The sequence below is a fragment of the Stomoxys calcitrans genome, chromosome 4 (genome assembly GCF_963082655.1).
Source record: "Stomoxys calcitrans chromosome 4, idStoCalc2.1, whole genome shotgun sequence".
Taxonomy (NCBI): domain Eukaryota; kingdom Metazoa; phylum Arthropoda; class Insecta; order Diptera; family Muscidae; genus Stomoxys; species Stomoxys calcitrans.
Window position 1 is genome coordinate 75,019,189 of NC_081555.1, and position 27,304 is coordinate 75,046,492.

The following is a 27,304-nucleotide window of genomic DNA, read 5'->3' on the forward strand; positions in this document are numbered from 1 at the left end:
GCCGTCGTCACCTTCGGCGTCCTCGTCGTCGGACTATGTGACCCCCCCCCCCCCCCCGACCTCTCCCGTAGAGCTCCACGTTTTGCACGGTGAATGAGGATGCCCCCACTAGGATTACGAGGAGGTGCAGCAGCTCGCCAGACATCTCAATTGCATCCCCTGAGTGACGTATCCTGGCAAGCCGTCATCTCTTTGGGGTCAGACCACCTCCCCATAATTCTCACCATCGACCGACCACCCGACTTCATAACCTCTGAGCGCCGGACGTTCATCAATTATAAGAAGGCCGATTGGACTGGCTTCAGAGAGTATGCCAATCGCCGCTTCAATGAACTGCCACCCCCCTCTGATGTGCTTGTGGCCGAGAGGAAATTCCGAGACATCATCAACGCAGCAGCCGCTCGCTTTATACAAGCCGGTCGAATACCACAAGTGCGACCCAATTTCCCGGCGCAAGCAGTGGTACTCGCAGACGAGCGTGATGGGATTCGTGCTATGGACCCCGCTAACCCCAGAATCAGCGAGCTGAATCTGGAAATAAACAGGGTAGTCAACGAACATAAGCGGAATTTGTGGCTGGAACACTTGGAGCAATGTAACTTAGGCACCGGTGCAGGCAAACTGTGGGCCACTGTTAAGTCTCTCTCGAACCCCGGTAGACGGGACGACAGGACCTCAGTCACTTTTGGCGAGATAACCGTGACTGATCCGAAGAGATGCGCCAGGTTGTTCAACCGTCAATTTATTGTGCATCCGGAGAGAGACAGGGCAAGGAGGAGAGCCATTCGCCGTATTCGTGGTCTCCGAGCCGATGAACAGCCATCACAATTTACCGTGGGCGAAGTTACGAATGTCATCCGTGGCGCCAAATCTTCCAAGGCGTTGGGCCCCGACGGAATCTCTACATTGATGCGGAAGAATCTGGATTCACCTGGAGTTGAGTACCTTACCACTGTCCTTAACCTGTCATTGAACACTCTTATAGTTCCCGATGCCTGGAAAATGGGCAGAGTGATCCCGCTACTGAAGCCTGGAAAAGACCCGAGTTTGGGGGAGTCGTACAGCCCGATCTCCCTTCTCTCACCAGTGGCAAAGACGCTTGAGGCATTACTCCTCCCGAGCCTCGTAGGAGAATTTCCATTCGCCGAGCATCAACATGGATTTCGGAGACTGCACAGCACAACAACAGCTTTGCATGCCATCACGGCACACATTTGCCGTGGCTTCAATCAACTCAGGCCATGTGATAGGACGGTCCTCGTGGCACTGGACCTATCGAAGGCATTTGACACGGTCAGCCATGCCAAATTATTTGAGGACATCGCCAACACGTCCCTCCAGCCAGGCCTGAAACGTTGGGTCGCGAATTATCTGTGTGGACGACAGTCGTTTGTGGAATTTAGGGATAAGAAGTCGAAGCACCGTAGAGTGAAACAGGGAGTTCCCCAAGGTGGGGTGATATCTCCGGCTCTGTTTAACCTCTACTTATCCTCCATCCCACCCCCTCCAGACGGCATAGAGATCGTATCATATGCGGACGATTGTACGATCATGGCATCAGGCCCCCACCCATTTATGACATCTGCGATAGGTTGAACGTCTACCTCAACGAGCTTGCCTCATATTTCGCTGCAAGAAATCTGAAGATATCCGCCACCAAATCTTCAGCCACACTGTTCACTACAAATACGCGTGAGGTGAATACTGGGCTGACTGTGATGGTCGATGGAGAAATGATTCAGACCATCAATTGTCCCAAAATACTTGGCGTCACATTTGACAGCTCCTACACTTTCTCCCCACATGCCACAGCAATCTGCAATAAAGTCAAAAGTAGAAACAAGGTCCTCAAGTCACTCGCTGGCAGCACTGCAGACAAAGAAACCTTGTTAACCACGTACAAAGCAATTGGCCGGTCTGTGGTAAGTTATGCAGCTCCAGTGTGGTCACGTCAACTTTGTGACACGCAGTCTGAACAACATTCATGCCGACACGGTAGCAGACGCGTTAATTGGCTACCGGGTGAATGTAGTCCTTGGAGAACGACCGCCACCCATTGCACCCGAAGAAATCGACCTCCCCCGGCAAACCAGAGTAGTTCTGGCTCAATTACGTTCCGGCAGATGCAGCCGCCTCAATTCCCACAGAACTAGGATTGATGCCGACGTGCAAGATGTATGTCCCGATTGTAACCAGAGACCGCACGATACACGTCACCTGTTTAACTGTCCGGCCAGACCCAGATCCCTGTGGACGCACCCCATCTTAGTCGCGGTGTTCCTGGGTCTTGACACTCAACAGAATCAAGCAGATGAAAGATAGTACACAATAAACTGCAACAACAACAACAACCAGCCATTGCGCAAAGAAATTTTCATTTGAGCTGTGTACTTTAGGATATATCAATGCATTTATTATGGCAATGAAACTTTCGACAGTGGTGCATACTGCCCTTATAATCTAAAAAACACTGCCGCTTTTTTTCCTGCACCCCCAAATGTCGTTCAAATAATCTTACACTGCGAATGTCCCATTACATTTTGTCTACCATCAAAATACGCGTCTATCAAAGCGCTGCATTGATAACACACAAGGTAAACACCATCGAGCTGGCAACTTTATTTGCCAGCTGTCTTTTTTACTCTGACTCGAATATCGCCAAACGTCAAAATCTCTTCAATTTCTCTCCCAGGAAACTTTGGCTGTAGTGTACAACTTTACAATAAAATTAATAAATTTAAGTTATTCGCTTTAGCAGATACAAACTAGTGTAAATTCCTTATATCAGTAAAATGAAGATAGTATACTAAATTCGTAGATATAATATAAAGCTAAACACCTATAATTGCAAGTGAAAAATAAACCCGTACAAGTAAACGGAAATTACATCGATTACGGAACGACAAAAAAAAAAATCAACAGCATTTTGCCAACACGAAAACATCGGCTGAACTCGAAGAAGAGAGTGAGGGTGCTGGAAAATCAAAAAAAGCCGCAGCACACCAATAAGTATATCGGGTGACAAACCTCTTTTGTAAACACCGCCCAAGAAAGCCAGGCTAGATCTTGACGAATTTCTATTTTCTGCCCTACTAAGCTATAGAAGAACAAAAAACATGGATCCAGTTTGGGAAGTTCATGATGATATGAGTTTGTAAGTGCAAATAGACTATGGGGTGCCCTCTCCTTACTTTTGTTGCTAGTTTTGTTTTTGTTAACAATATTATTTTGCCCATGTGCCTTGTAAGAATGCACCAAAGTGCGCCGCACTTGACCCACTAATGATTGATGCCCTTTCATTCATGGTGGTTGGGATGGTGACGGCGAACACTTTCAATTGCTTTTGTTTCAGGCTTTAGAAATAATGTTCATTTGATTCGTTTCTCACGCCACCCATTCTCGTTTTCCTTACGTATATGTTTCTCATATGTGCGTCCGTATGTCTTTCTTTTTAGGTACATTACGCCAGAACGTTTTATTGTGGAACCAAATGGAAAAAATGAACTATTGATAATCGATCGTTCTTCAAGTATTGTTAAAGTGCAATGTAAGTTCCTTTTTTGCTATGGACATTTTTTCTCTTATTTTGTAAAAAGTTTGCGTGAGTGTGTGTCATTGTCACTGACACAAGGCTGTGGCTAACAATGTATGGTCAGTGTTTTTGTTGTTATTGTTGCAGAGAGATTGATAAGGCTTCACCTTTGAATGTTGGGGGCATAAATGAAATTGTGAATCTTTTTTGACAGAGGCATTCTACATAGAACATGGAAGCATTTTTTACAGATATGTATATAAGCAGTTGAACGCCATAAACCTTTTATTTAGAATATGGACCTGGACATATCAACACCAAGAAATGTATGTTAAGGGCAAAGGTCGTTAGCAGTGTAAAACATGTCAGTCTATGCTAAGTTTCCCGTTAACATTCCATTAAGGAACAAAGCATGTCGGCCTATCTTAGTACATTTTAGCACAGCTTAATGCAATACTCAGATTTTTGTTGTTGTTTGCAGAGAGGCAGTCCTTTTGCCAGAAATTATCATGGATCGTTGCTGCAGCATATGCAGAGCCCTTGGCTAAATTTCCCCACAAAGTATACACATTCTAAGTCGATCTATCTACATCCGACTGCCAAAATTAAGATAGCGTTCGAAAGAATAATGATATAATTTCAATTTTCACAGATATTAATTTTGGGTTCTAAGAATCACTCAAATAAGGATTACAGAAATCATATTTAAATTTTGCCACACATAAGATCATCCAACTAAGCTGCGATCTTGAGCCCCTAGAAGCCTCAATTTCTGGTCGATCGTGCTGTACCCTAGTTGGACAACTAGGGTTCCTAAAAGTCTCATTTATTGGATGAAAAAAATATCCTCACAATAAGTAGTACCATGGTGATCTAAGTTTAAGTTCCGATGAAGACTTTTTCACATGTTTTGTTTAGTGTAGAGCTGCCGCTCTCACAGGAGGCTAAGTATTTGAGCTTGACTTATGACCAGAAACTAATCTGGGGAAGGAAAGTTGAGGAAAGGAGCAACAGGGGACTGAATGTGCTCTACTCCTGTTCCAACTCGATAGGAAAGAGTAAGGGGCTTAGGCTGGAAACGGTACACTAACGGTTGTTCGACCGATTCCCATGTATGGGTGCCGGGTGTTGCTTCGGGTTATGGACAACTGTGTTCTGCTTAGGATTGTCGAAAAGGTACAGGATACGGGCGCTGCCGAACTCCGGAGCAAGGAGGAGTGGCCCGGAAGAGGCTCTCATTGCCATTCTCATTTGCACCTATTTGCTGGATATATTCTGCGTCGAAGATTGTCTTAAGGCTGAGAAAGTCAGCTACCTGCGCCCCTTAAACTTTGGGCATTATTCTGTTCTGCTAGGAGGTGGTGAAGCACCTCGGCAGCATGCTATGTGTGGTTCGACTGATTATATTCCAAGAGAGCCCTTTTTTGGTGACGGGTGGGACGTGATTTTTCCGAAAAGAGAAAATACAGAAGGTGCCGGAAATATCGACACGGATGGACCTTAGTGGGATGGGGGCACCGGTGCGGGGGTCTATATTGAATTCTTTGGAAACAGGGAATTGTAAAGGCTTCGGAACGGGTGCTGCGCATTTCTGGCGAGGGTCTTTGCCATCTTGAAGATATTCGACATGGTTTGATCCCGGCACCGGATAACTATAAGTACCACACGGGCTAGAACTAAGCTCCGATCTTTGTCGTGTTCATCGTTATCACGAGAAACTTAGCGGACGCGTACACAGACTGCGGATAGTGGAATGCTCCCAACGTACATTTCCCGATATCGTGGGGAGGGTCTCAGTGAGTGGCCGGGATTTTACTTTAATACTGAGTGCCTATAATGGTCGATACGACAAGGTGAGTTATTGGCGCCTTTTCATAATCAATGCCCGAACGAGCTTGCTCACCTGTGGGAACTACCTCCATATGAAAATGTGGCTAAAACAACATCTTGTCCAATCAGACTGTTATGATATATGTGACAAGTCAGGCGTCGCGCCATGTGAGGTTGAGGCTAGTTACAAAATGAAAAGAACTTCTCCGAACCATCGAAAAGTCTGTCAGGCATTGCTGGTTCCCAGACCATCAAGTGATGATGGAGAACGAAGGGTCGACAATGGATTGATGATTAACGCATATCGTAATTCGGAATCAGTCAGCCCTCACCAGGTCAAGCTTTTTGGGAGGGTGGCGACTTTTACGATGACCTCGCGAATGGAGTATGGGTTGGTGAAGTGGTTTGTAAGGTGGTAAAGGCCCTGTGGCCGAAATTTGGCCTCGCTTATCCCAGGTCTGAGGAAGCATGACTTCAGACAGCTGATAGAAATCCTGAGTGGTCACAGCAACGCCAAGTCTTACGAGAAGACGACAGGATAATCTTTCTGTGTCTGGATTTTCTCCAGGCACTTAGTCCTCTTGTCATTCTGGCGTTCTGTAGAGGCTTGAATTGGCTGACTGGACCATACTCTCACATGTGATCATTTCTTCCCGGTCCACCTGGTTTCCTAACTTTTTGTCTTGTGCGTTGGTTTCGTTTTGCTAGTCATGTGTCCTCCAGCCTAGTAGATTTAAAAGCTGTTGGGACCCCATATACCGTAATTATTATAAGCAATGTATGAGTAAAAAAATGTGCCATAAAGTATTTTTAGATACTCAGAATTGTCTCATTTAACTGCCGTCGTAAGTTTCATGTCCATATAGTAAACAATGTGACTAAATGTATGGTGGGGTATATCTTCAGGTTCCTTGTAGCGAAGTAAATGACAAGATTATTAAGACAGAAATTTGACCTGTCCAGACATCACCAACGTTGTTGTTGTAGCCACATTGGTATGTGTAGGTAGCCATTGGTTATTTAAAGGCTCCAATTACTTGCCTTGGCATATTGACTATCACATGTACTCAGTATGTAAGCAAGAACCGATTCCGCTCGGTCTCTCCCTGAGATTCTCCACTCGATATCGCTGATTGTCCGCGGCTGCAATTGCTGCTACTCCTTATACGAAGCATTTCACTACTCGCTACCTGTGGAACCTCCCGGTAGCCCTCATCTGAGTTTCTCGTGATGCCGATGAACACCACACAAAAAGGAGCTCAGAGTTCTAACCCGTAGCCATTCCATTTCGGCGGTACAAAGGATGGAAAAAGTAAAGTAAAAGTTTAAGCAATGCCAGAGATAAAGCCGGTTCCCACAGCATAGCTGTATTTGGTTGAAGCCTTAGATAATATGTGAGATAATAAAGTGCAAAGCAATCATCGCGCTATGAAATTTACGTTAACGTTGTTCGTGGAGGCCACAGTGGCGCAGAGGTTAGCATGTTCGCTTATAACTCCGAACATCAGAAAAAATTTCAGGGGTGGTTATCCCCTTACAAATGCTAGCTAAGGGATCTTCCTGTATAACCGAATCCAAACGGAGTGCATCCGAGCCAAATACCTCTCAAGTGTGGACAGCATTAGTGGGGGAAAATGTTCTGATGTTCTCGCCAGGACTCGTTCAGCGTCGAAGGAGGACATGCTAAACTCTGCGCCACGGTGACCTCCTCCTCAATTAACTTCTTCAATATATTAAGAACGCTCTTGTCTAGAATTCAAACTCAACTGTTTAAAATCTAACCAAAATCGTTAACATACGCCAGTTGTCAATTTTGTATTTTATTTACCAATCGATTCGTAGGACTTTGCAAGTAGAATATTTTGAGCAAACTTTTGTATGTTATTACGTGTGACTCAATTTTTGTCATCTTATCTGTAATTGATGGTGTTTTTATGCTTTACCTGCTGTGCCTGTTTATTGCATACGGTTTCACTTGTTAAGCAACACTTTAATCGCCAAGATTAATTTTATAATTTTAGGCAATTAGACATTCATCAAAAACCTACAATATGATAAAATTGCTATTCAATGTTAGAATATGTTAATCTCGGCACGGGAAAGCTGTGGGCACCACACAGGCTGGAACATTGTGGTTTGATCTGTGTGGTGTTCATTGTTGTCAGGCGACCCTTAGCTGCGAGCTACGGCGCGTCCACAGGTTGCGGATAGTGGAATGCTCCATACGGAGTAGCTGCAACGGCAGTCGCGGACAATCAGCGGTATCGAGCGGAGAGTCTCAGTGAGAGCACCGGGCTGCACCGGGTCTTGCACAACTACTGAGTGCCTATGATGCTCGATATGACAAGGGGAGTTATTTGCACCTTTAAATAACCAATGACCACCCATGGCAGTCGGTTGTGCGTACCGGATTGGCCTGATGGATTCCTTCATCGGCACGGGTTGCCGGCTCAGTGTACAACACACTGCTACAATAACAACAACAACAATATGATAATGGTACTATTTAATATTTTTGCCGCGGGAAAGTAGGCTGGCTATCTTAGGCTTGGGCTTCTTATCTAAATATAGAAATTGCTTTTTTCTTGTAGTTCTGCCTTTATCACACTTTAACTCTTAAAAATAAAAGATTTTTAACCACAAAATATGTTTGATATTGCCTGTTATCAACTTATTAAATGGTCGCAAAATGTTTTAAATATTCTTACAAAAATATTATGCACTTTGAAACTTGTTTTCTAGGTAAGGTTAGGTTTAAGTGGTAGCCTGCAAATCAGACTCACTTAGACGTTAACGTCCATTGTGGGACCACAGGAACAGGAGAAGAGAAATGCCTTCTAGTTTCTACCGTTGAGCCATCCAAATAGCTTTAAAAAGCTCAACAACTTGGGATGTTCGAATGTGGTACAGATTCTACAGCATCAGTGTAGAGATTCCGTCGGGCCCAACGCCTTAGATGATTTGTCGCCACGGATGACATTCGTAACTACGCCCACGATGAATTGTGATGGCTGTCCATCGGCTCGTAGACCACGGATACGGCGAGTGACTCTGCTCCTTGTCCTGTCATCCCGTATACTGGGGTTCGAGAGTGACTTAACAGTAGACCACAGCTTGCCAAAACCGATGCGTAAGTTGCATTGCTCCAAGTGTTCCAGCCACAAATTCCGCCTATGTTCGTTGACTACGGTGTTTATTTTCAGATTCAGTTCGCTGATTCTGGGGTTAGTAGGGTCACGCTCTTCTGCGAATATCACTGCCTGTGCCGGGAAAGTGTAGAAGTGTATCAAGACTCACTGTATCAAATTTCATCAACATCGGATGAAAATGCTCCTTTTATGTGCTCAATACTCTATATCGAGAGATCGGTCTATATGGCAGCTATAGCCAAATATGTCCGATCTGGATCACATTTGACAGGAATGGGTAGGGGTCTACCAGAACACACTGTGCCAAATTTCATCGAATTCGGGTAATAAATGGATCTTTCATGGCCTCAATACCCTATATCGGCAGATCGGGAGTTCGGTCTATAAGGCATCTATATCCAAATACAGTCCGATCTGAACCACACTTCACGGAAATGGATAGGGGTCTACTCACTGTGCCAAATTTTATGGAAATCGGATGAAAAATTACCAATTTATTGCCTCAAAACTTGAAGTCTGGGGATCGGTCTATATAGCGGCTATACAAAATTTGCCCATGAACATTCCATTAAGGAACAGGGGCCAACTTCTTACATATCAGTGAGTGCAGTCGGATTCAAGTTTAAGCTCAATGATAACGGGCCTCCTTTTTATAGGCGAGTCCGAACGGGGTGCCACAGCGCGACACCTCTTAGGAGGGGAAAACCACCGCTGAAAATTTTTTCTGATGGTCTCGCCAGGATTCGAACCCAGGCGTTCAACGTAATACGGGGACATACGGTGGTCTCCATAATTAAAATCTATTTATAACTAAAATCCGATTTTATGAGAAATTCAGGTTTATATACAAAGAATACGAAATCATCAAAAATTGTTTCGAAAATGTTTTTATACCCAAAATATCTTCAAAGTTATAAATAACCAAAAAAAAGGTATTTATGACGAAGGCCAATCCACCATTCCTTGAGCGATCCTTACGTAGCTCATTGTATCCGTGACAACTGTGCACGCTGCCGGTATTGGTCAGCTTTGTCTTCAGGATCTCTGCGACCAATATGTTCTTCCGACTCATAATATCCACAAACTCATCGATCTTGCCACGAAGTCTGTTGCAGTTTAACTGCAAAAACGATACACTTCCCGGCACTGGCCTGGCAATATTTAGGCTGGGATGCTTCCGTTGCGTAAATTGCCGTACGGGAGAGGTCAGGGGATCACATGGTCCGACGACGACGACGCTTGTGACCCACTGCTGTCTATGTTCGCACAGCACCTTGCAACATTTTCAGTAGGACTTTACTCCCGTAGTGATGTACGGTTGCACCCGTTACACCTCACCGACCGATGATGGAGGCGGTTCTGGCAAACCGAACAGAACCAGGGTCCGTGGTTTTTTTAATCCCGGACCAGAAGCGTACGGAGAAGGCACTCCGGGATGTGCCTCTCCCATGACGAAAAAAGGACGAACACTTACACTGAGGCGGCAGCCCTTGCCGATGAAGGATTCCATGGGGTCAATCCGGTGCGTACAACCGGTTGCCATGGGATTGGCTATGTGTTTCCCAATCCCCGTACCCTTGAGTAGTTTAAATCCAGAAATTCTTAGTTCACGAACCATTCCTCCACACCCATTGTTACTGGATAAGAACACCTCGAATCCTCCTGCCATCTGAAGGATCTTTAGTGCCACCGAAGCGACCTTACAATGGTGGAGATTTATCTGCAGAAACCGGACCATAGACAGGATTCAGAACGGGAACATTGAGTTCCGATCTGTGTAGTGTTCATTGCTGTCTCGAGAAGCTTAGCTGCGAGCTACCAGGCGTGTCCACAGGTTGCGGAAAGTGGAATGCTCCATACGGAGTAGTTGTATTTGCAGTCGCGGACAATCAGCGGCATCGAGTGGAGAGTCTCAGTGAGAGGTCGGGTGGCACCGGCTCTTGCACAAATACTGAGTGCCAATGATGCTCGATATGACAAGACGAGTTATTGGCGCCACCATGTTCCCGCGGCGATTGATTGGACCGGAACGAGCTTCCTCACCTACAGGAGCCTGCGGCGGAGCGAAATAACAAAAACATCCGCTCCACTCAACGGTTCAAACAAGAATCAACTTGTTATCTCATATTTCCGTATTTTTTCTTATTTTCCAGCCCTCACAAATCAATTGTCCAATCTATCACCAACACGACGTGTGTGCGGCATACTCGGTGCCATACATCTGGTGGGGGGAGATTATCTGGTGGTTGCCACACATCGTCTTTATGTTGGTATGATATATGGAGCGGTGATATGGCGTTTGGCTGGCTACGACATTATTCCTTACATTCCAAGAACGACGCATTTGACACCGAAACAACGAGAACATAACGATATTTATTTGCAAATGTTGCGCAAAACCTTAGACACGAATTATTTTTATTTCTCCTACTTTTACGATATGACCCATTCACAACAACGATTGCATAGCATGTCATATGAGGAGCGAAACCGCAGTTTATTTGAAAGAGCCGATTCACGTTTTGTGTGGAATGGAGCACTGTTGGATAATTTCAACTGCACTGAAATGCGCAATTTCCAATTGCCTTTAATATTGGGATGTAAGTATGCTCCCTCAAAATCATGTCTAGTTCAATTTAAGCGTACAATTTGCTTTTCTGCAGTTGTCTCGATCAACCAGGTCCAAATAAATGGTCAAACATTCTTTTGGTCCATTATATCTAGAAGGTCTGTGCATAAGGCAGGCACTCGTTTCTATAGCCGTGGCATAAACGACGAGGGTAATGTAGCCAACTATGTGGAAACTGAGCAGATTGTGGAATACAGTGGACAACGCTTAGCTTTTGTTCAGGTAAACAAAGTCAATCGATAATTAATGTACATCCGATTGCCTTTACTTCTCTCTTTTAGACCCGTGGAAGTATGCCTTTCTTTTGGCGCCAATTGCCTAACATTCGCTATAAACCCCGACCTGAGCTTATTCCGGGAAGGGACCATTTGGGTGCTTGCTTCCGACACTTTGAGGAACAAATTGCAAAATATGGAAAGCAAGTTCTGATTAACTTGGTACATTAGTCAATATAAAAAAGAATTTGGATTAAAATTACTAATTGTTGATTGTATTTTAACATTTTAGGTTGATCAAAAAGCGGCTGAAGGTGCTCTCGAAAAAGCCTATCGTAACTTTGTTCAGCAGCTTAACAATCCCAACATTCGTTACGAAGCTTTTGATTTTCATGCTGAATGCAAGAAAATGCGTTGGGACCGTCTGAATATTCTCATTGACCGTTTGGCTCATGAACAAGACGAATTCTCCGTGTTTCATATCAGAGATGATGGCAATGTTGTATCGATACAAAATGGCGTTTTTCGTACAAATTGTATTGACTGTTTGGATCGTACAAATGTCGTGCAGAGTATGTTGGCGCGTCGTTCATTAAATGCCATTCTGGAAAAATTAGGTATTTTACGAGTGGGTCAAAAGGTGGAATCAGCATCTCCACAATTCGAAATGATTTTCAAAGGTGTATGGGCCGATAATGCTGATATGATTTCGCTACAATATTCTGGTACGGGCGCTCTAAAAACCGATTTCACCCGTACTGGCAAAAGGACTAAAGCTGGTTTAGTACAAGATGGTGTTAACTCAATGACGCGGTATTATTTGAATAACTTTGCCGATGGATTTAGGCAGGTAAGAGAATGATAAAAATGTAATACAACACCAAGAAAGGTGAAAGAATTATAAAGATATTAATTGTAAGAATTTTAAAGTGGTGTCTCTGTGCGGCACGCCGCTCGGACTCGGCATTGAAAAGGAGGCTCCGTATCAATGAGATTTAACTTTAATCGCAGTCCTTGATATGGGAGAAGTATCCCCTGCTGCTTAATGTAATGTTCATGAGAAATTTGGTTAGTTATTATTAAAGATTCGGAGCGGAGCGATCTCAAAATCCGGTCCGACGAAATAAAAATCTTTAAACTACCTTACGAACATTTTACTTTGGCGAATTAAAAGAAAAATTTCAATTATTACATTAACATAAGATACCTTTAGAGTTATCTTTCGTTAAATCGTTGTTGAAAACATATATACTAAAAAATTTCGTCTTAAAGTCAAAACAAGTGAAAACGAGCTTAGTGCTGTAGGGCCGAATATTGTATTCCATCCACCATTTATCGCATTTGTCAAGTTTTTTTTTATATGCAGAAACTAAAAAGGATGAAGTAACAAACTCCACCACCATAAGAAAGGAGGTATATTCATTTAGTCATTCCGTTTGCAATACATCGAAATACCGATTTCTGACCCTACAAAGAAAATATATTCTAGATCGTTCTAATATTAAAAGACGATTTAACGATGTCTGTGTATCTGCCCGTCTGTTGTAATCACGCTGAAGCCTTCAATAATTGAGATATTGAGTTAAAACTTGGCACAGATCCGTATTTTGTCCATACGCAGGTTAAATTCTTCAAGGATCAAAATCGGATCTTATTTAAATATAGCTGTCATATAGGCCGATTTCCTGGCTTAGGGTCTTAAGCCCAGAAAAGCCGCCTTTATTATCAAATTTGTGCTAAGACCCCCGATATCCGAACCGAAAATGGTCTATATCGGGCCACAATTAGATTGCTGCTGCCGTATAGACCGACCTACCGATTTAAGGCTGCGTTTATCACCCGATTTTGTTGAAATTAAAACACCTGGACATAGTCTAGATCGGACCATATTTAGATGTATGTAGCTTTATTATAGACCGTTCTGTCAAATTAGGTTTCTAACCCCATAAAAGCCATATTTGTTACCCGATTTCGCTGAAATTTGAAAGAGCGAGTTGCACTAGGCCTCTCATTGTCCAAACTGAACATAGTTCAGATCGGACCAAATTTGGATATAACTACCGTATAGATTTGGAACTTAGATTTGCATTAGGCCATCCGATTTCTGAAACTTGGAGCAGTGAGTAGGTCTAAATTTCCCTTCTTCCAAACCAAATCTGATGCAGATCAGACCATATTTTAATGTGAATTTGGAACTTAGATTTCCATTAGGCCATCCGATTTCCGAACCGCGTTTGGTCCATATCAGCCCATGAATGAATGAATGAAAGTTTTAAACTGTGACTTATACACTTATTGGTACCTGAACCGAATATGATCCAAATCGGCCTAAGTTCGGCACTACCGAACGAACACGGATTCAGACCATACTTGGCATGGATGTTGGTGGTTATAGGAGTAATCACTATGCAAAATTACAGTCAAACGCTTAGGGAGAAAAATCGGGAGGTCGTATTATACGGGAGTTGGAGGTGTTAGGAGAAATTATACAAAATTGGATAAGAATTGCGCCCTCTAGGGGCTCAAGAAGTACAATCGGGAGATCGGTTTATATGGGGGCTATAAACGGTTAAGGACCGATTGAGATATCCCTATACAAAAACGTTGGAGATCATAAAAGAAACCGATATGCAAAATTTCAGCCATGTCGGATAGGAATTGCTCCCTCCAGAGGCTCAAGAAATCAATTCAGGATATCGGTTTATATGGGGGCCTTATAAGGATATAGACCGATATAGACGACTTTCAAGAATACACATAATCGGAGTCGAATATTGCTTGATGTTGTAAAGGTAATGACAAAATGAATATATCACTTGATAGGACATGTTGTGTATAAGAAGAAAATTTAAACAAAAATAGTCAATTTAAAAGCAAAGAAGCGGAAGCGGAGCGCAGCGAAAAAAATGCCGGAGCGAAAAAATTTTGCGGGAGCAGGAGTGGAGCGGAAAAAGTACCCGCTAGCCCGCCCAATGCATTTATAGGACAAAACATTTTGGCTAACTTTTTAAAGGGATTTATTTTGCTTTCTATTCTAAATAAAAACACAACCAAAGCCTATTGGTTTCAGCTGGTCAAAGAAATCCAACAATACAATGAAACAACCAAATTAAAAACTAGCACTAAAACAGACAAAAACTAAAAATCTTAGTTAAATTGCAATCTTCAGTGCGCAATATGCCATGTCACTGGATCGGTTTATATATTGCCTATATATTGTTTTAGGCCTATTTGGATCATACCCTACGAAAATATTAAAAGTCTGCAAGCAATATATCATCTAAATAGGAGAAAAAATGTATTCAGCAGGTTCTCATGAAATGCAAACCGTAATGGGAGCTAAATCATATTTGACCAATTTCGACCATACATGGAAAGGAAGTTACATGCGAGATTTGAATGATTATCCCACTCTAAAGTTTGGCTCTTTATGATACCCTCGCGAGAAAAGAAGTGTAGATGAGAAAATAAAAAATGTGAGTCCTTACATTGGACATAAAGACAAATACCCTCTACCATGGATCGCATTTAGCAAGTTCTTTTAATAATTTTTTAAATAAGATCATTTTATATCGTAACTACATATATCAAGTCATGGGCGGTACTTTTCATGGCTATTGGAAGTGGTAATGAAATACCACATTCAAAATTTTAGCCAAATCGGATAATAATTGTTCCGTCTAAAGACTCAAAGATGCATCGCAAGATCGGTTTATATGAGAGCTATATCAGGTTGTAGGCCGATTTGGCCCACTTACAATCCAAACCAAGTTAAATTAATAAAAAGCATTTACGTTATTCCTTCGAAGTGTTTTCGACAAAACAGACAGATGATCATGGCCTAATCGACTTAAAATGTCAAGCCTAAGTGCCTACTCAATATGTTCTAGTCAATAATCCTGCGTCTTTAAGCTCCCTGATAAAAAAAACACGAAGTCCTCCCCATCCTCATCAAGAATGATTCTACAATTATCATGATATGGGATTCACTGGTACACCTCTCTCACTTAGCACTGTGGTTGAAGTCACTTCTTATTAAAAGCCAGCAATTCATCGATCCTCAACAGATAACTTTCCATTCCCTCTACTATGTTTAGCAGATTGACAAATGAGAAGTAGGCAAGACCGGTGACTGGTTCGCTTCCAGAAAACAAGCCTTTTCTGGCATTGTTTTTCAACATTATTTTTATCTGTGTGTATTCGTTTGAGGGGCCAAATACTGATACGTGGCTTCTCAGAAAAGGGCGTAAGTTCTGATATTGACAGTAACTGGTACGAGTGGTTAGGGATCTCTTCCAAATTCCGTAAATTCTGCGAAAGAAATGCGGTTTTTGTGCGTTTAAAATTCACCTGTTCAATGCCTTCAATCGGAAAATAGGGGTACATGGCAGCTGCATACAAATATATTCAAATCTGGTACATACTCGGGTGTTGAGGGGTGTGTGCAACATACAATTAAGGCAAAAATGGGTAGTAAAAGCGTATTCCTGGGAACAAACTCTTAAATCGGGAGATCGGTTTATCCAAACTTGGCACAGTTGTTCATTGAATTCGAGTCAAAAGTATGCGACATTTGTGAACTCAAGATTTATTATTGGGAGACCGGTGTCAATGGTGCTATATCAAGATATAGGCCATCTTTGAACTTTAGGCAATAGAGTGATTTCAACAAACGACGATGTAGTATGTATACTTTGTATGATTGGTAATATATAACTGAATGTGTTGCAAATGGAATAGCAAAATAGCCAACTCTTCGGGGTACCGCATTTTTGGCTTGTAGAACATTTGGTAGACTTTGGTTGGATTTGGTAGGATTTTTCTTAAATTTTGGTAGAATATAATAATTTTCTTGAGTGACAACACGGTTGGGGTTTATAAACTTTCAGACCAATAGACGCATTATAAAGTTATTATATAAATTTGACTTTTTTGCAATTAACTTTTATTTGTCATTTTATTCCTAAAAAGATTGCTTTTTTCAATGCCACGTAGCAAGAATCATATGAAACACTAAACAAAACCAATTCTTTTGTAATTCTAGGATGGAATTGATTTATTCTTGGGACGCTATGTTGTGCATGATTCCTTACATACACCCTTAGACGTTAAACATACCTGGCGTTACAATGTGGTAAGTTAACTACTTAAAAAGAGGAAAGAACAAAAAAAAAAGACGGAATTAATAATATAAATTTTGTCGTTTTCAGTTCCCTGCCATTATGATATTCTCCATAGCAATGCTTTTCCTGACTACTCTGGTGCCATCTGAATTCAATACGGAAAATCTGCTATTCATGCTTTTCTGGGGTGCCTTAATCGGTGTCAGCATCAGTGGCATCTTTCACTATGGCCTAGAGTTTGTGGATTGGCCACGGCTTTTTCCGCCCATTAAATTTGAAGCCTAACAATAGATTAAGCATAAGCAGCAATGATGGTTCTCACGACATATTTCGAGTATAGAAATAGTAATGCTGCCCTCATTTTAATTTGTCGTTCTTTTGATTTGTGAAGGGGTTGCACGAATACTTATAATACTTATTGGGATTTCTTTCGTTTATCATTGGTTTAGTTGCAAAGAAATGGTGAAAGAAAAAAACTAATGTCAAAAACGCCCAAAAATTAAGCTGATTAATAGGAAATAAGAAAATGCTTTTTCCCCAAGCGATTAAAACTTACAGTTCACTTACACACACATTGAAGATTTGTTTTTCGACTTTATTATGTTATTTGTTATGTCTATTTTAATAACGATTCATGTATATTTTTAAAAATGTGTGAATATTCCTTGTTAATGTCCGATCCATACCTATGTATATTTCCTTTTCTTTGTACAAATCAGAGTATTTAAACTTATGTTAATTTTCTCTTAATTTTTAATGGTATTAATTTATCTATATTTAAATATTAAATATGTTGAGTACGACGGGCTTTTATAGACTAGTGCAATCATTTCATTAGAAATGTCTTCGTTCTACTTGTGGTCGGCCAGTATCTATTTACCGTCTATGAGAGCTTTTCTCTCGTCTCCAATAAGATGCACTGGATTATTATAAAACAAAACAAGAGTTATAATTGAATAAAAAGAAAATAATTCATAATATAAAAATCACACACAGTTAAAATGATTGGTTGTTTTGGTGATTCTCACGATCCGATTCTAACTATAGGATTTTTTCGCGCTTTCGATCGTTTACAGCTGCCATAAGGAAAAAATCGAGGGTGCGACCTATGAAATGCAGTTTTCCCATTTGCTTGTTCTGAGCATAGACTGTAGATGTCTTATAGATGAATTTTCACTCCCTCAATCAAATGGCAACCACGAACAACGATTATAAATCTGATGTTTTCGTTTATGTCATTCTTAAGTGTCACCTAAGAGAGGAGCAAATGAAATTGGGTGATCATAAAAACATGTTAATAACCAAAAAATACCTACAAGAAAGTTAAAAAGTGTTTGGTAAATAATAATTTAAAGCTTAAAAACAAAAAAGGGTCTACAATTCATTGCTACCCATTCATTGTTCATACACAGTTATGTTGAAATTCTCTCTTCTCTTAATTTTCTTCGTTTATTTCTAATTTTTGTACGTGGTGCCTCTTAAAACAGGATATAGATGTACCATCTATACCTATTGAACATCTGAAGTTTTGAGAGAAGCTCTCAAAGAAACTGAACAGAGACTGAACACATCTGTGAATAAGAGGTTTAAAGAAGTGAAACCGAAACTCTTAAATTACGAAGATTCACACATACAACGAATTGAGACTAAAGCAAGCGGAATTGATGAACGACTACAGAAGTTAGAAACTGAATGTACAAAAATTACTAGCATGGGAGGAGATATAAGAAATCTAAAAGATCATCAAGCAAAACAAGAAAACTTGGCGGTCTCATGCGACATTCGTGTTAATGGCATACCCTTAAACCAGTCAGAGAATTTGAATCATATGCACGGCACTGAATATAGCAACACCGTTATACGCCCGGCACCACACAGGCTGGATCATTGAGCTCCGATCTGTGTGGTGTTAATTGTTACCACGAGAAGCTTAGCTGCGAGCCCGGAAGCTCGCGTCAACAGGCTGCGGATAGTGGAATGCTCCATACGGAGTAGCTGCAATAACAGTCGTGGACAATCAGCGGTATCGAGCGGAGAGGCGTGTTATTGGCGCCTTTAAATAAGCAATAGCCATCATGTTCCCGCGGCGATCGGTCTTTTGAACCGGAACGAGCATACTCACCTATAAGAGCTAGACTAGTATCGCCACCTCCACATAAAGACATGTGGCTACAACAACAAAAATCCATACATCGAATGAAAGGTAAAAGGAGGAACAATAGTCCAGATACCACAATAATTGTTTACACTTTTAAGCCGTACAAGAAATATATATATCTTAATGCATGTATTAGCCAAATATGCTTCCATCACGATTAATTCTTTTAGTGGCTTAATATACGCTAAGACTGCACCCTATACTTGTCCAATCTACATTGCAAATGAGGCAGATTTTGATCAGTTTTTCATACCCACCACCGAAGGATAGGGGTATATTCATTTTGTCATTCCGTTTGCAACACATCGGAATATCCATCCGATTTTGCTGAAATTTGAGACAGTCAGTTAGGCCCAGATCGGTCCATATTTGGATATAGCCCCCATATAGACCACATTTATTATCTATCCGATTTTGCTGAAATCTGAGACACTGAGTTGTGTTAGGCCACTCGACATCCTTCTTCAGTTTGGCCCGGATCGGTGCAGATTTGTATATATTTTAGCTGCCATATAGTCCGATCTCTCGATTTAAGGTCTTGGGCCCATAAAAGGCGTATTTTTTGTCCGATTTCACTGAAATTTATTACAGTGAGTTGTGTTAGAACCCGTCTTGAGGATGGCCCAGACCGGTCCAGATCAGAGATCTGCAGCAGTCGAACGTAACTCGTGCCTCAACGCATCAGGTAAGCGATTTAAGCGAATTTTTCGGAAGGATCGATTTTCTAACCCAAAAAATTATTCCAAATTAATATGTGGTCATGTATTTGAAAGGCCGGCCCTCCCACACATCATTATTTATAACCGCTTATTAACCGATCCCTAAAATTTAGCAAAATGTTATGCCCTTTGAAATTCGAACCGAGTATGGTCAAAATCGGACTATATTTGGATAAAGCGGCCATATAAACGGGCCTCCAGTCCTTAGGACCAAACTCAATTCAGATGAAATTTGACAGTGGACTGTGTTAGGCTCTTCGACATTCGTTTTCAATACGGTCCAGATCGGTCTATATTTAGATTGTTAACCTTCGATTGTTATTTTCAATGCCGTTTCTGTGTGCAGGTTTTACCCTACACCATATGCGACGTGCCCTTCGATCGATATGTCTATTTGCGCTTTCTTTTTTTGGTCTGAAAATTTTATTTAGATATAAATGAAATATATATTATTTTATATCACCCATTTTTATGTATCCTAAAAAACCACTGTAGGGTATATAAAGTCCTCTCCATTGTGCAGAGGTCATGCCTGCCACTGAAGTGTGAGGTAGGGCATCCAAATGTCATATTCTGACGACTTTAGTCAGTTTTTTTGCCTTATTTTTATTTTTTTTGTTAAAATGTTTGCCAACTTACTTAAAGTTGGACAGTCTTAATTTTTTAAAAATAGCAAACACTTTTCGAAGTAGTGTTACCGTTGCGCGACTAATGTCGGAACTTCCGACCTTTTTAGAGCCAAATGACATTTGGTTTAACCTTTTAAAACTGACAACTTTTCTGCGATACTTTCTGCAAAAGTGCGACTTCAAAATTCTTACAAGACCCTGTCTACTATTTTTTGAGGACAAGTTCCTTTTTAATCGAATTTTTATGCGACCTTTCCAAAAATCTCAACGGTAGCCCTCAAATCTATCAACAAAACTACCAAGATAACAATTTTCCATCCCTGACCGATTCTAAAGCAATACCGCATCATCATCACTATGATTTGATTGATTTTTGTGCCATTTCAGGTGTTAGTTGCCTCTCTATTCCTCTCATTCTTTTATGCATAACAACGCCTTTGACGAAATGGATGAAGGCAAACGATGTTAACGACGAATCATTCAAACGAACAAACATTCAAACGTGCAAATAAGTGTCATGACTTTTATTCATATGCCTCATGAGAGTGTGCCGCGGGCTGTTGCTGAGTTGATTTCACTTTGCGTTAGATGTTGACATCCATTTTTTTGGAGTATAACGCAACTCAAAAACATGACACCGCTTGCAGTTCTCTGGTCCAGATTGGGATACAGCTGCCATATGCACCGATCTCTCGATTTAAGGTCTTGGCCCCGTAAAGGCGCATTTATTATCCGATTTCGATGAAATTTGCACAGTGATTTATACTAGGTGTTTCGACATCCGTGTTCTATATGGTTCAGATCGGTCTATATTTGATATAGCTGCTAAAAAAACCAAAATTGAACAGTGACTTGTACTTGAACAGTGACCTGTCCGTGCCAAATTCGGTCCAAATCGAACCATATTTGGATGTAGCTGCATGGGTGTATATATAATGCATTTTTCGCAGGATTATTGCGAAAGGTGGTTTACATATATACCAGACCGGCCGAACTTAATGCCTTTTTACTTGTTTTTTATCAAGCTACTGATACTCTTTAATGCCTCTCCAGTGCATAATTTATTAATCAGATTTTTTATATATGTTTCTATTTTCTTAATCGTAAAAATTATAACACGGGTTTAAAAGTATTCAATTCGTATTTATTGGGTTGCCCAAAAAGTAATTGCGGATTTTTCATATAGTATGTAGCCGGCGTTGACAAATTTTTTCACAGCTTGTGACTTTGTAATTGCATTCTTTCTTTTGTCAGTTATCAGCTGTTACTTTTAGCTTGCTTTAGAAAAAAAAGTGTAAAAAAGTATATTTGATTAAAGTTCATTCTAAGTTTTATTAAAAATGCATTTACTTTCTTTTAAAAAATCCGCAATTACTTTTTGGGCAACCCAATATTTTTATATGACCATAATATATATATGACTTTTTTCAACTTTTTAAAACAATCGCCTACATAGAGGGTTCTCTCGCTGTCAAGGATATACAATGGCAGCATTTCTTGACATTGGAGGTGCTTTCAATAATGTCAAACCGACGTCAATCATAAAGGAGTTGAAGTTTCTAGGCATCAACTCTACCGCAAGAAAGTTTATTAATAACTTACTTACTAAAAGATGCATTACGGCAGGCTTGGGATCTGTGGATCTAAAAAGACGGGTCAGTAGAGGAGGTATACTGTCTCCTCTACTTTGGAATATAGCTATTAACAATACATTATTGTCTTTGGAAGAAAAAGGTGTAAAAGTGGTCGCGTATGCCGATGACGTGGCGTTTGGGGGAAACTTTCCCAGCACACTAAAAGAAGCTTTATGTGTAAAATCTAATTGGGTGGTGGTCTAGGCGTGCAAGACAGAAGTGGTTCTTTTCAGCAGGAGATACAAGTTACCTACCGTGGCAGCTGTTTCCTTGAGAGGAGAGAATGTTCTATTTACAGAAAGCGCAAACTATCTGGGTGTTTTGCTGGACAGGAAATTGAACTTCAAATCCAACATTTTGGAAAGGGCAAGAAAGGCAAATCTTGCTCTATACACCTGCAAGAGAGCTATTGGAAAAAGTTGGGGGTTTTAACCGCGTGTCATGCACTGGGTAAATACTGCAGTTGTCAGACCTATAATGATATATTGTGTTGTGGTCTGGTGGACAGCGCCTCAAAAGTTTACCTACTGTTCAATACTCAGCCAGATTCAATGGATGGCTTTTTTGTGCATCACAGCCGCACTGAGCACAACACCATCTGATGCACTGAATTTGATGCTACACCTAATGCATGTGGACATTGCGGCGAGACAATTTGCTGCATCATTGGCTAGAACACACGTCTCAGTCATTGTGTCCCGCATGACAAGGTCGCTGTCTAATCGGAAAACATGCTGACGGACTGAAGTTTGCCAGTGACGACTCTTACAGAAGCTCTAGAAGAATAGAACACCTTCTGTGTATGTCTCCCTTACTGGCAGTCAGAAGCAGTTCCACTTCAGGTTCTCATTTCTTTGAGAACTTTGTTGAACTGTATTAAATTTCATTATTATCTCACATACTGTAATTATAAGATCATTGTAATCTTGTAAACAAACGAATAAATCTTAATCTTGGATCCATTTTTTTATAAGATTTCGTTTTACATGACAAACTAAATTTTAATAAATGTATCTATCCGACGAAGTTAAAAAACTTGTGAAGCTAGTACTACCAGAAGGCTACACCAGAGTTCCATCGATCGAAGACTGTGCCGGTGGCTACTGTGTCTCACTCTCGACCTCAAGTGTCGTATCGAGTACCTGATTCAAAACCTCATCCAATCCGGCTAGGTCGTTTATGCCGCCATAGTGTACCCTGCTTCTGTCTATCATCGACTCTCCTATCGCCCCAAGTTTGATACTTGCACCAACTATCTCATATTTGACCTCTACGGGTATGGGTCGGATATCTAGAATTGTTTCCATAGCCTTAGTAGGCTCCCTTATCGCCCTGTACCCATGCCAAGATTACAAGTTGTCTCAGCCTGTTTCAATGGCCTTATGTTACTCTTTTGCCGCGTTGCGTTGCCGACATGCCAAATGCCGTCTACATAGGCCCAAACCTCTGCAAGCCGTGTGAGTACGCTCCTAAACCTGACATTTCCAGAGATAAAATTGCAGTAAAATAATATTTATAAAACCAATCTTTAGAGAATAGCAACAGAATCGTTTTTTTCTATAGAAAATTTTATTGAAGCCTTGTTTTGAAAGAAAATTTAAAAAAAAAATATTTAAATGTATATAGCGGTTGCAAGTTGAAATAGATTAGGTTAGGTTGAAAAGAGGGTCCGGATATTAATCCGCCCCATGCCACTACAGACATACACCTACAAAATCCTTAATTGTTTTCCATACTACTCCCCTAAGATTGTTCATGTCTGGTATTGTGTCCCCACCTCAGTACCGGTGTCTTTTATCCGCGAAAGCCAGGCAATGACACAGGAAATGCTCCAACGTCTCATCATCTTCCCACAGGCCCCACACATGCTATCACTTGCCGCACCGATTTTGCATAAGTGAGCTCGTAGTCCTATGTGTCCCGTTATGGTACCAAAAGCTATACTAATCTCATTCTTACTTCCTTTCAGTAAATGTATTGTCCTCACACGATCCCGATCACCCCATAGGATTTTCGCCATCCTACCGACTGCTTCGCTGTTTCACAGTTAGCCAAGTTTATTGACGGCAGTTCTCTGGCCTTCACTGCCAAATTGTCAGCCCTTTCATTCTCTCTTACTCCGTTATGGTCCGGCACCCAAACGGATTTGTGCCATCCTCAAAGAAGGCGTTAATCTCCTCCTTACACTGCTAGGCTGGTCGCGACCTTACCGTTCTGGTTGTTATTGCCGTTATGGTCATGTTACTGTTCGCAAAGATGTTCACACTCAACTTCCTCGCGTCTCAGATTTCCGTCTGCAGGACCGTTATTGTTGTTGTAGCCACATTTTCATATGAAGGTGGTGGCGATCCTCGTCAAGCTCCTGTGTGAGCAAGCACGTTTATGGTTATTTAAAGGCGCCTACCTCTCGCCTTGTCATATCGAGTATCATAGGTACTCAGTATTTGTGCAAGAGCCGGTGATGCCCGGCCTCTCACTGACACTTTCCGCTCGGTACCGATGATTGTCCGCAACTGCCATTGCAGCTACTCCGTATGGAGCATTCCTCTTTCCTCAACCTGTGAAGGCGCCCGGTAGCTCGCAACTAAGCTTCTCGTGAAAGCAATGAACACCACACAAGTCGACCTCAATGTTGCAGCCTGTGTGGTGCTCACAGCTATCCCATGCCAGGGTCGCCGCACGGTATGACCGTTGTTGTTGTAGCAGTTTATTGTTTTCTATCTTTCGTCTGCTTGATTCTGTTGAGTGTCGAGACCCAGGAACTCTGCGACTAAAATGGGGTGCGTCCACAGGGATCTGGTCTAAGTCGAGTGGGTCTAGCCGGGCAGTTAAACAGGTGACGTGTATCGTGCGGCCCCTGGTTACAATCCGGACATACATCTTGCTCTGTAGGAGTTGAGGCGGCTGCATCAGCCGGAACGGAATTGAGCCAGAACTACTCTGGTTTGCCTGGGGAGGTCAATTTCTCCAAGTGCAATGGGAGCCGGTCGTTCTCCAAGGACTATCTTCACCCGGTAACCATTTACCGCATCTGCTACCGTGTCTCCATGAATGTTATCTAGACCTGCTTGATATGCCGCTTGATGTAGAACTTCGATAGGTCCAATGCCACGAGGCACTGGACGTCCTATCACATGGCCTGGGCTGATTGAAGCCACGGCAAATGTGTGCGGTGATGGCATGCAAAGCTGTTGTTGTGCTTTGCAGTCTTCGAAATCCATGTTGATGCTCGGCGAATGAAAATTCTCCTACGAGGCTCGGGAGGAGTAATGCCTCAAGCGTCTTCGCCACTGGTGAGAGAAGGGAGATCGGTCTGTACGAGTGTTCAAAGACAGGTTGAGGACAGTAGTAAGGTACTCAACTCCAGGTGAATCCAGATTCTTCAACATCAATGTAGAGATTCCGTCGGGGCCCAACGGCTTAGATGATTTGGCGCTACGGATGACATTCGTATCTTCGCCCAAGGTTGTTGTTGTTGGTGTTGTAGCAGTGTGTTGGCGATGAAGGCTTTCATCGGGTCAATCCGGTACGTACAACCGGCTGCCATGGGATTGCCATACGGCTCGAGGACCACGAATACGGCGAATGGCTCTCCTCCTTGCCCTGTCTCTCTCGGGATGCACAATAAATTGACGGTTGAACAACCTGGCGCATCTCTTCGGATCAGTCACGGTTATTTCGCCAAAAGTGACCACAGTTTGCCTACACCGGTGCTTAAGTTACATTACCCCAAGTGTTCCAGCCACAAATTCCGCTTACGTTCGTTGACTACCGTGTTTATTTCCAGATTCAGCTCGCTGATTCTGGTGTTAGTAGGGTCCATACCACGAATCACATCACGCTCGTCTGCGAGTAACACTGCTTGCGCCGGGAACTTGGGCCGCACTTGGGATATCCGACCGGTTGGTATAAAGCGAGCGACTGCTGCGTTAATGATGTCTTGGAGTTTCCTCTCGGCCACTAGCACATCCGAGGGAGTTCTCTGAAGCCAGCTCAATTGGCCTTCTTATGATTGAAAAACGTCCGGAGAATTATGGGGAGGTGGTCTGACCCCAAAGAGATGACGGCTTGCCAGGATACGTCACTCAGGAGATCAGGGGAAGCAATGGAGATGTCTGGCGAGCTGCTGCACCTCCTCGTAATCCTAGTGGGGGCATCCTCCTTCACCGTGCAAAACGTGTAGCTTTCAATCTGATCTGCCAAAGCTATGCCACGCTGGTCAGGGCAGAATGCCATGAAGTGTGATGTGCATTAAAGTCCAATAGAACCAGACGATTATGGCCAGATAGTCACCCACTTAAGTTGGGGTTGTAAGCTTGGCCCTTAATCGGGACACAGCTACCAACCGACGGTATGTACACGTTGTATAGCTCTATCTTGGCAATACCTGACTGCTATCCACATGCACACCATGTAGGGGTCAGTAGCGCCATGCGCAGGCGAAATAGGTCTATATTGCACGGCATGGTGTATCACGAAGGTCAGCCCCCACCTCCATTTCTTGAGCGATCCTTACGTAGCTCATTGTATTCGTGACAACTGTGCAAGCTGCAGGTGTTGTTTGGCTTTGTCTCCTGGATCGCTGTGACCAATATATCTATCCGACTCATGAAATCCACAATCTCATCGATCTTGCCACGGAGTCCGTTGTAGTTTAGCTGCAAAAACGATACACTTCTCGGCACTGGCCTGGCAATATTTGGGCTGGGATGCTGCCGTTGCGTATATTACCATACAGGAGAGGTCGGCGTCGACGACGACGACGCTTGTGACCCTCTGCTGACTATGTTCGCACAGCACCTTGCGACATAACCAGTATCAATTTACTCCCGTAGAGAAGTGAGGCCAGAGCAAGATCGGAAATGAAACCACTCCATGCACCGGTTACATATCAACTGGATTACGATATCAATAATAATATCAACTGGATTACGACTGCACTCGTGGAGTGACCGGGGAGATTCGCAACATTGAAAAGAAGTCCGCAGACTTTTTAACAGATCACGTCGTAAAAAAACGGATTTTCGTCAATGTCATCTATGCTTGGACAATCTTAATTATCTTGCCCAAGTTTTCTTCTGAGTAGTCTTCCGAATTTTGTCCAGTTGGTTTTCAACTTATTCCGGAAGCTTAAGGTGGCCGTGCTTTTCTAAATGGTCTGAGAAGAAATGCTCCATGGAGACCCTCCAATCCTGAATCCCACCAGTTACATTTTCCGAAAATATTGTCACATCTAAAACCTCATCCCTAATCCTATAAATAAAGGTGTTACCAATATTAAGTGTTATTAGGTCGTTAGTAATGAGGAATTCTGTTAGGGCTTGGCCCCACTTATTAATGTGGGTACTACCCCACGAAATGTGGTATGAGTTCGCATCGTACCCTATTAGTACCTCATTTCCAGTCTATTTTGCTTCCCTCACAAACCGTTCCAGCTCCGACGTAGGTGGCGGTGTCGGAGAGTCGAAAGGCAGATCAAGTGATGCCATCTATGATCCATCGTCTCCCTGTCACATCACTGTTGCATCTGACTTTAATACCTTTGGGAAAAATATATAATTTAAATTTTTATGTAAAATAACGCAGGTCCTAGGCCGAGTACCAGGGTTCAGTCCAGAAAATTTGTTCCGGGTCGTCTCCCGAATTAAGGCAATATGAATCTTGCCGTTGTTGATTTTCTCCATCA

General features: G+C 42.2%; 1 protein-coding gene across 1 annotated transcript; it reads left to right on the forward strand.

The window, feature by feature from the left end:
- Positions 1-2,635: 2,635 nt before the first annotated feature.
- Positions 2,636-17,469, forward strand: LOC106093591 (phosphatidylinositol-3-phosphatase SAC1). The gene is made up of 8 exons (XM_013260665.2): positions 2,636-3,154; positions 3,456-3,547; positions 10,665-11,111; positions 11,175-11,362; positions 11,422-11,577; positions 11,648-12,205; positions 16,400-16,489; positions 16,566-17,469. Exons 1-8 carry the CDS (start codon positions 3,117-3,119, stop codon positions 16,761-16,763), a joined length of 1,767 nt encoding a protein of 588 aa, XP_013116119.1. The 5' UTR covers positions 2,636-3,116; the 3' UTR covers positions 16,764-17,469.
- The last annotated feature ends 9,835 nt before the right edge of the window (positions 17,470-27,304 follow it).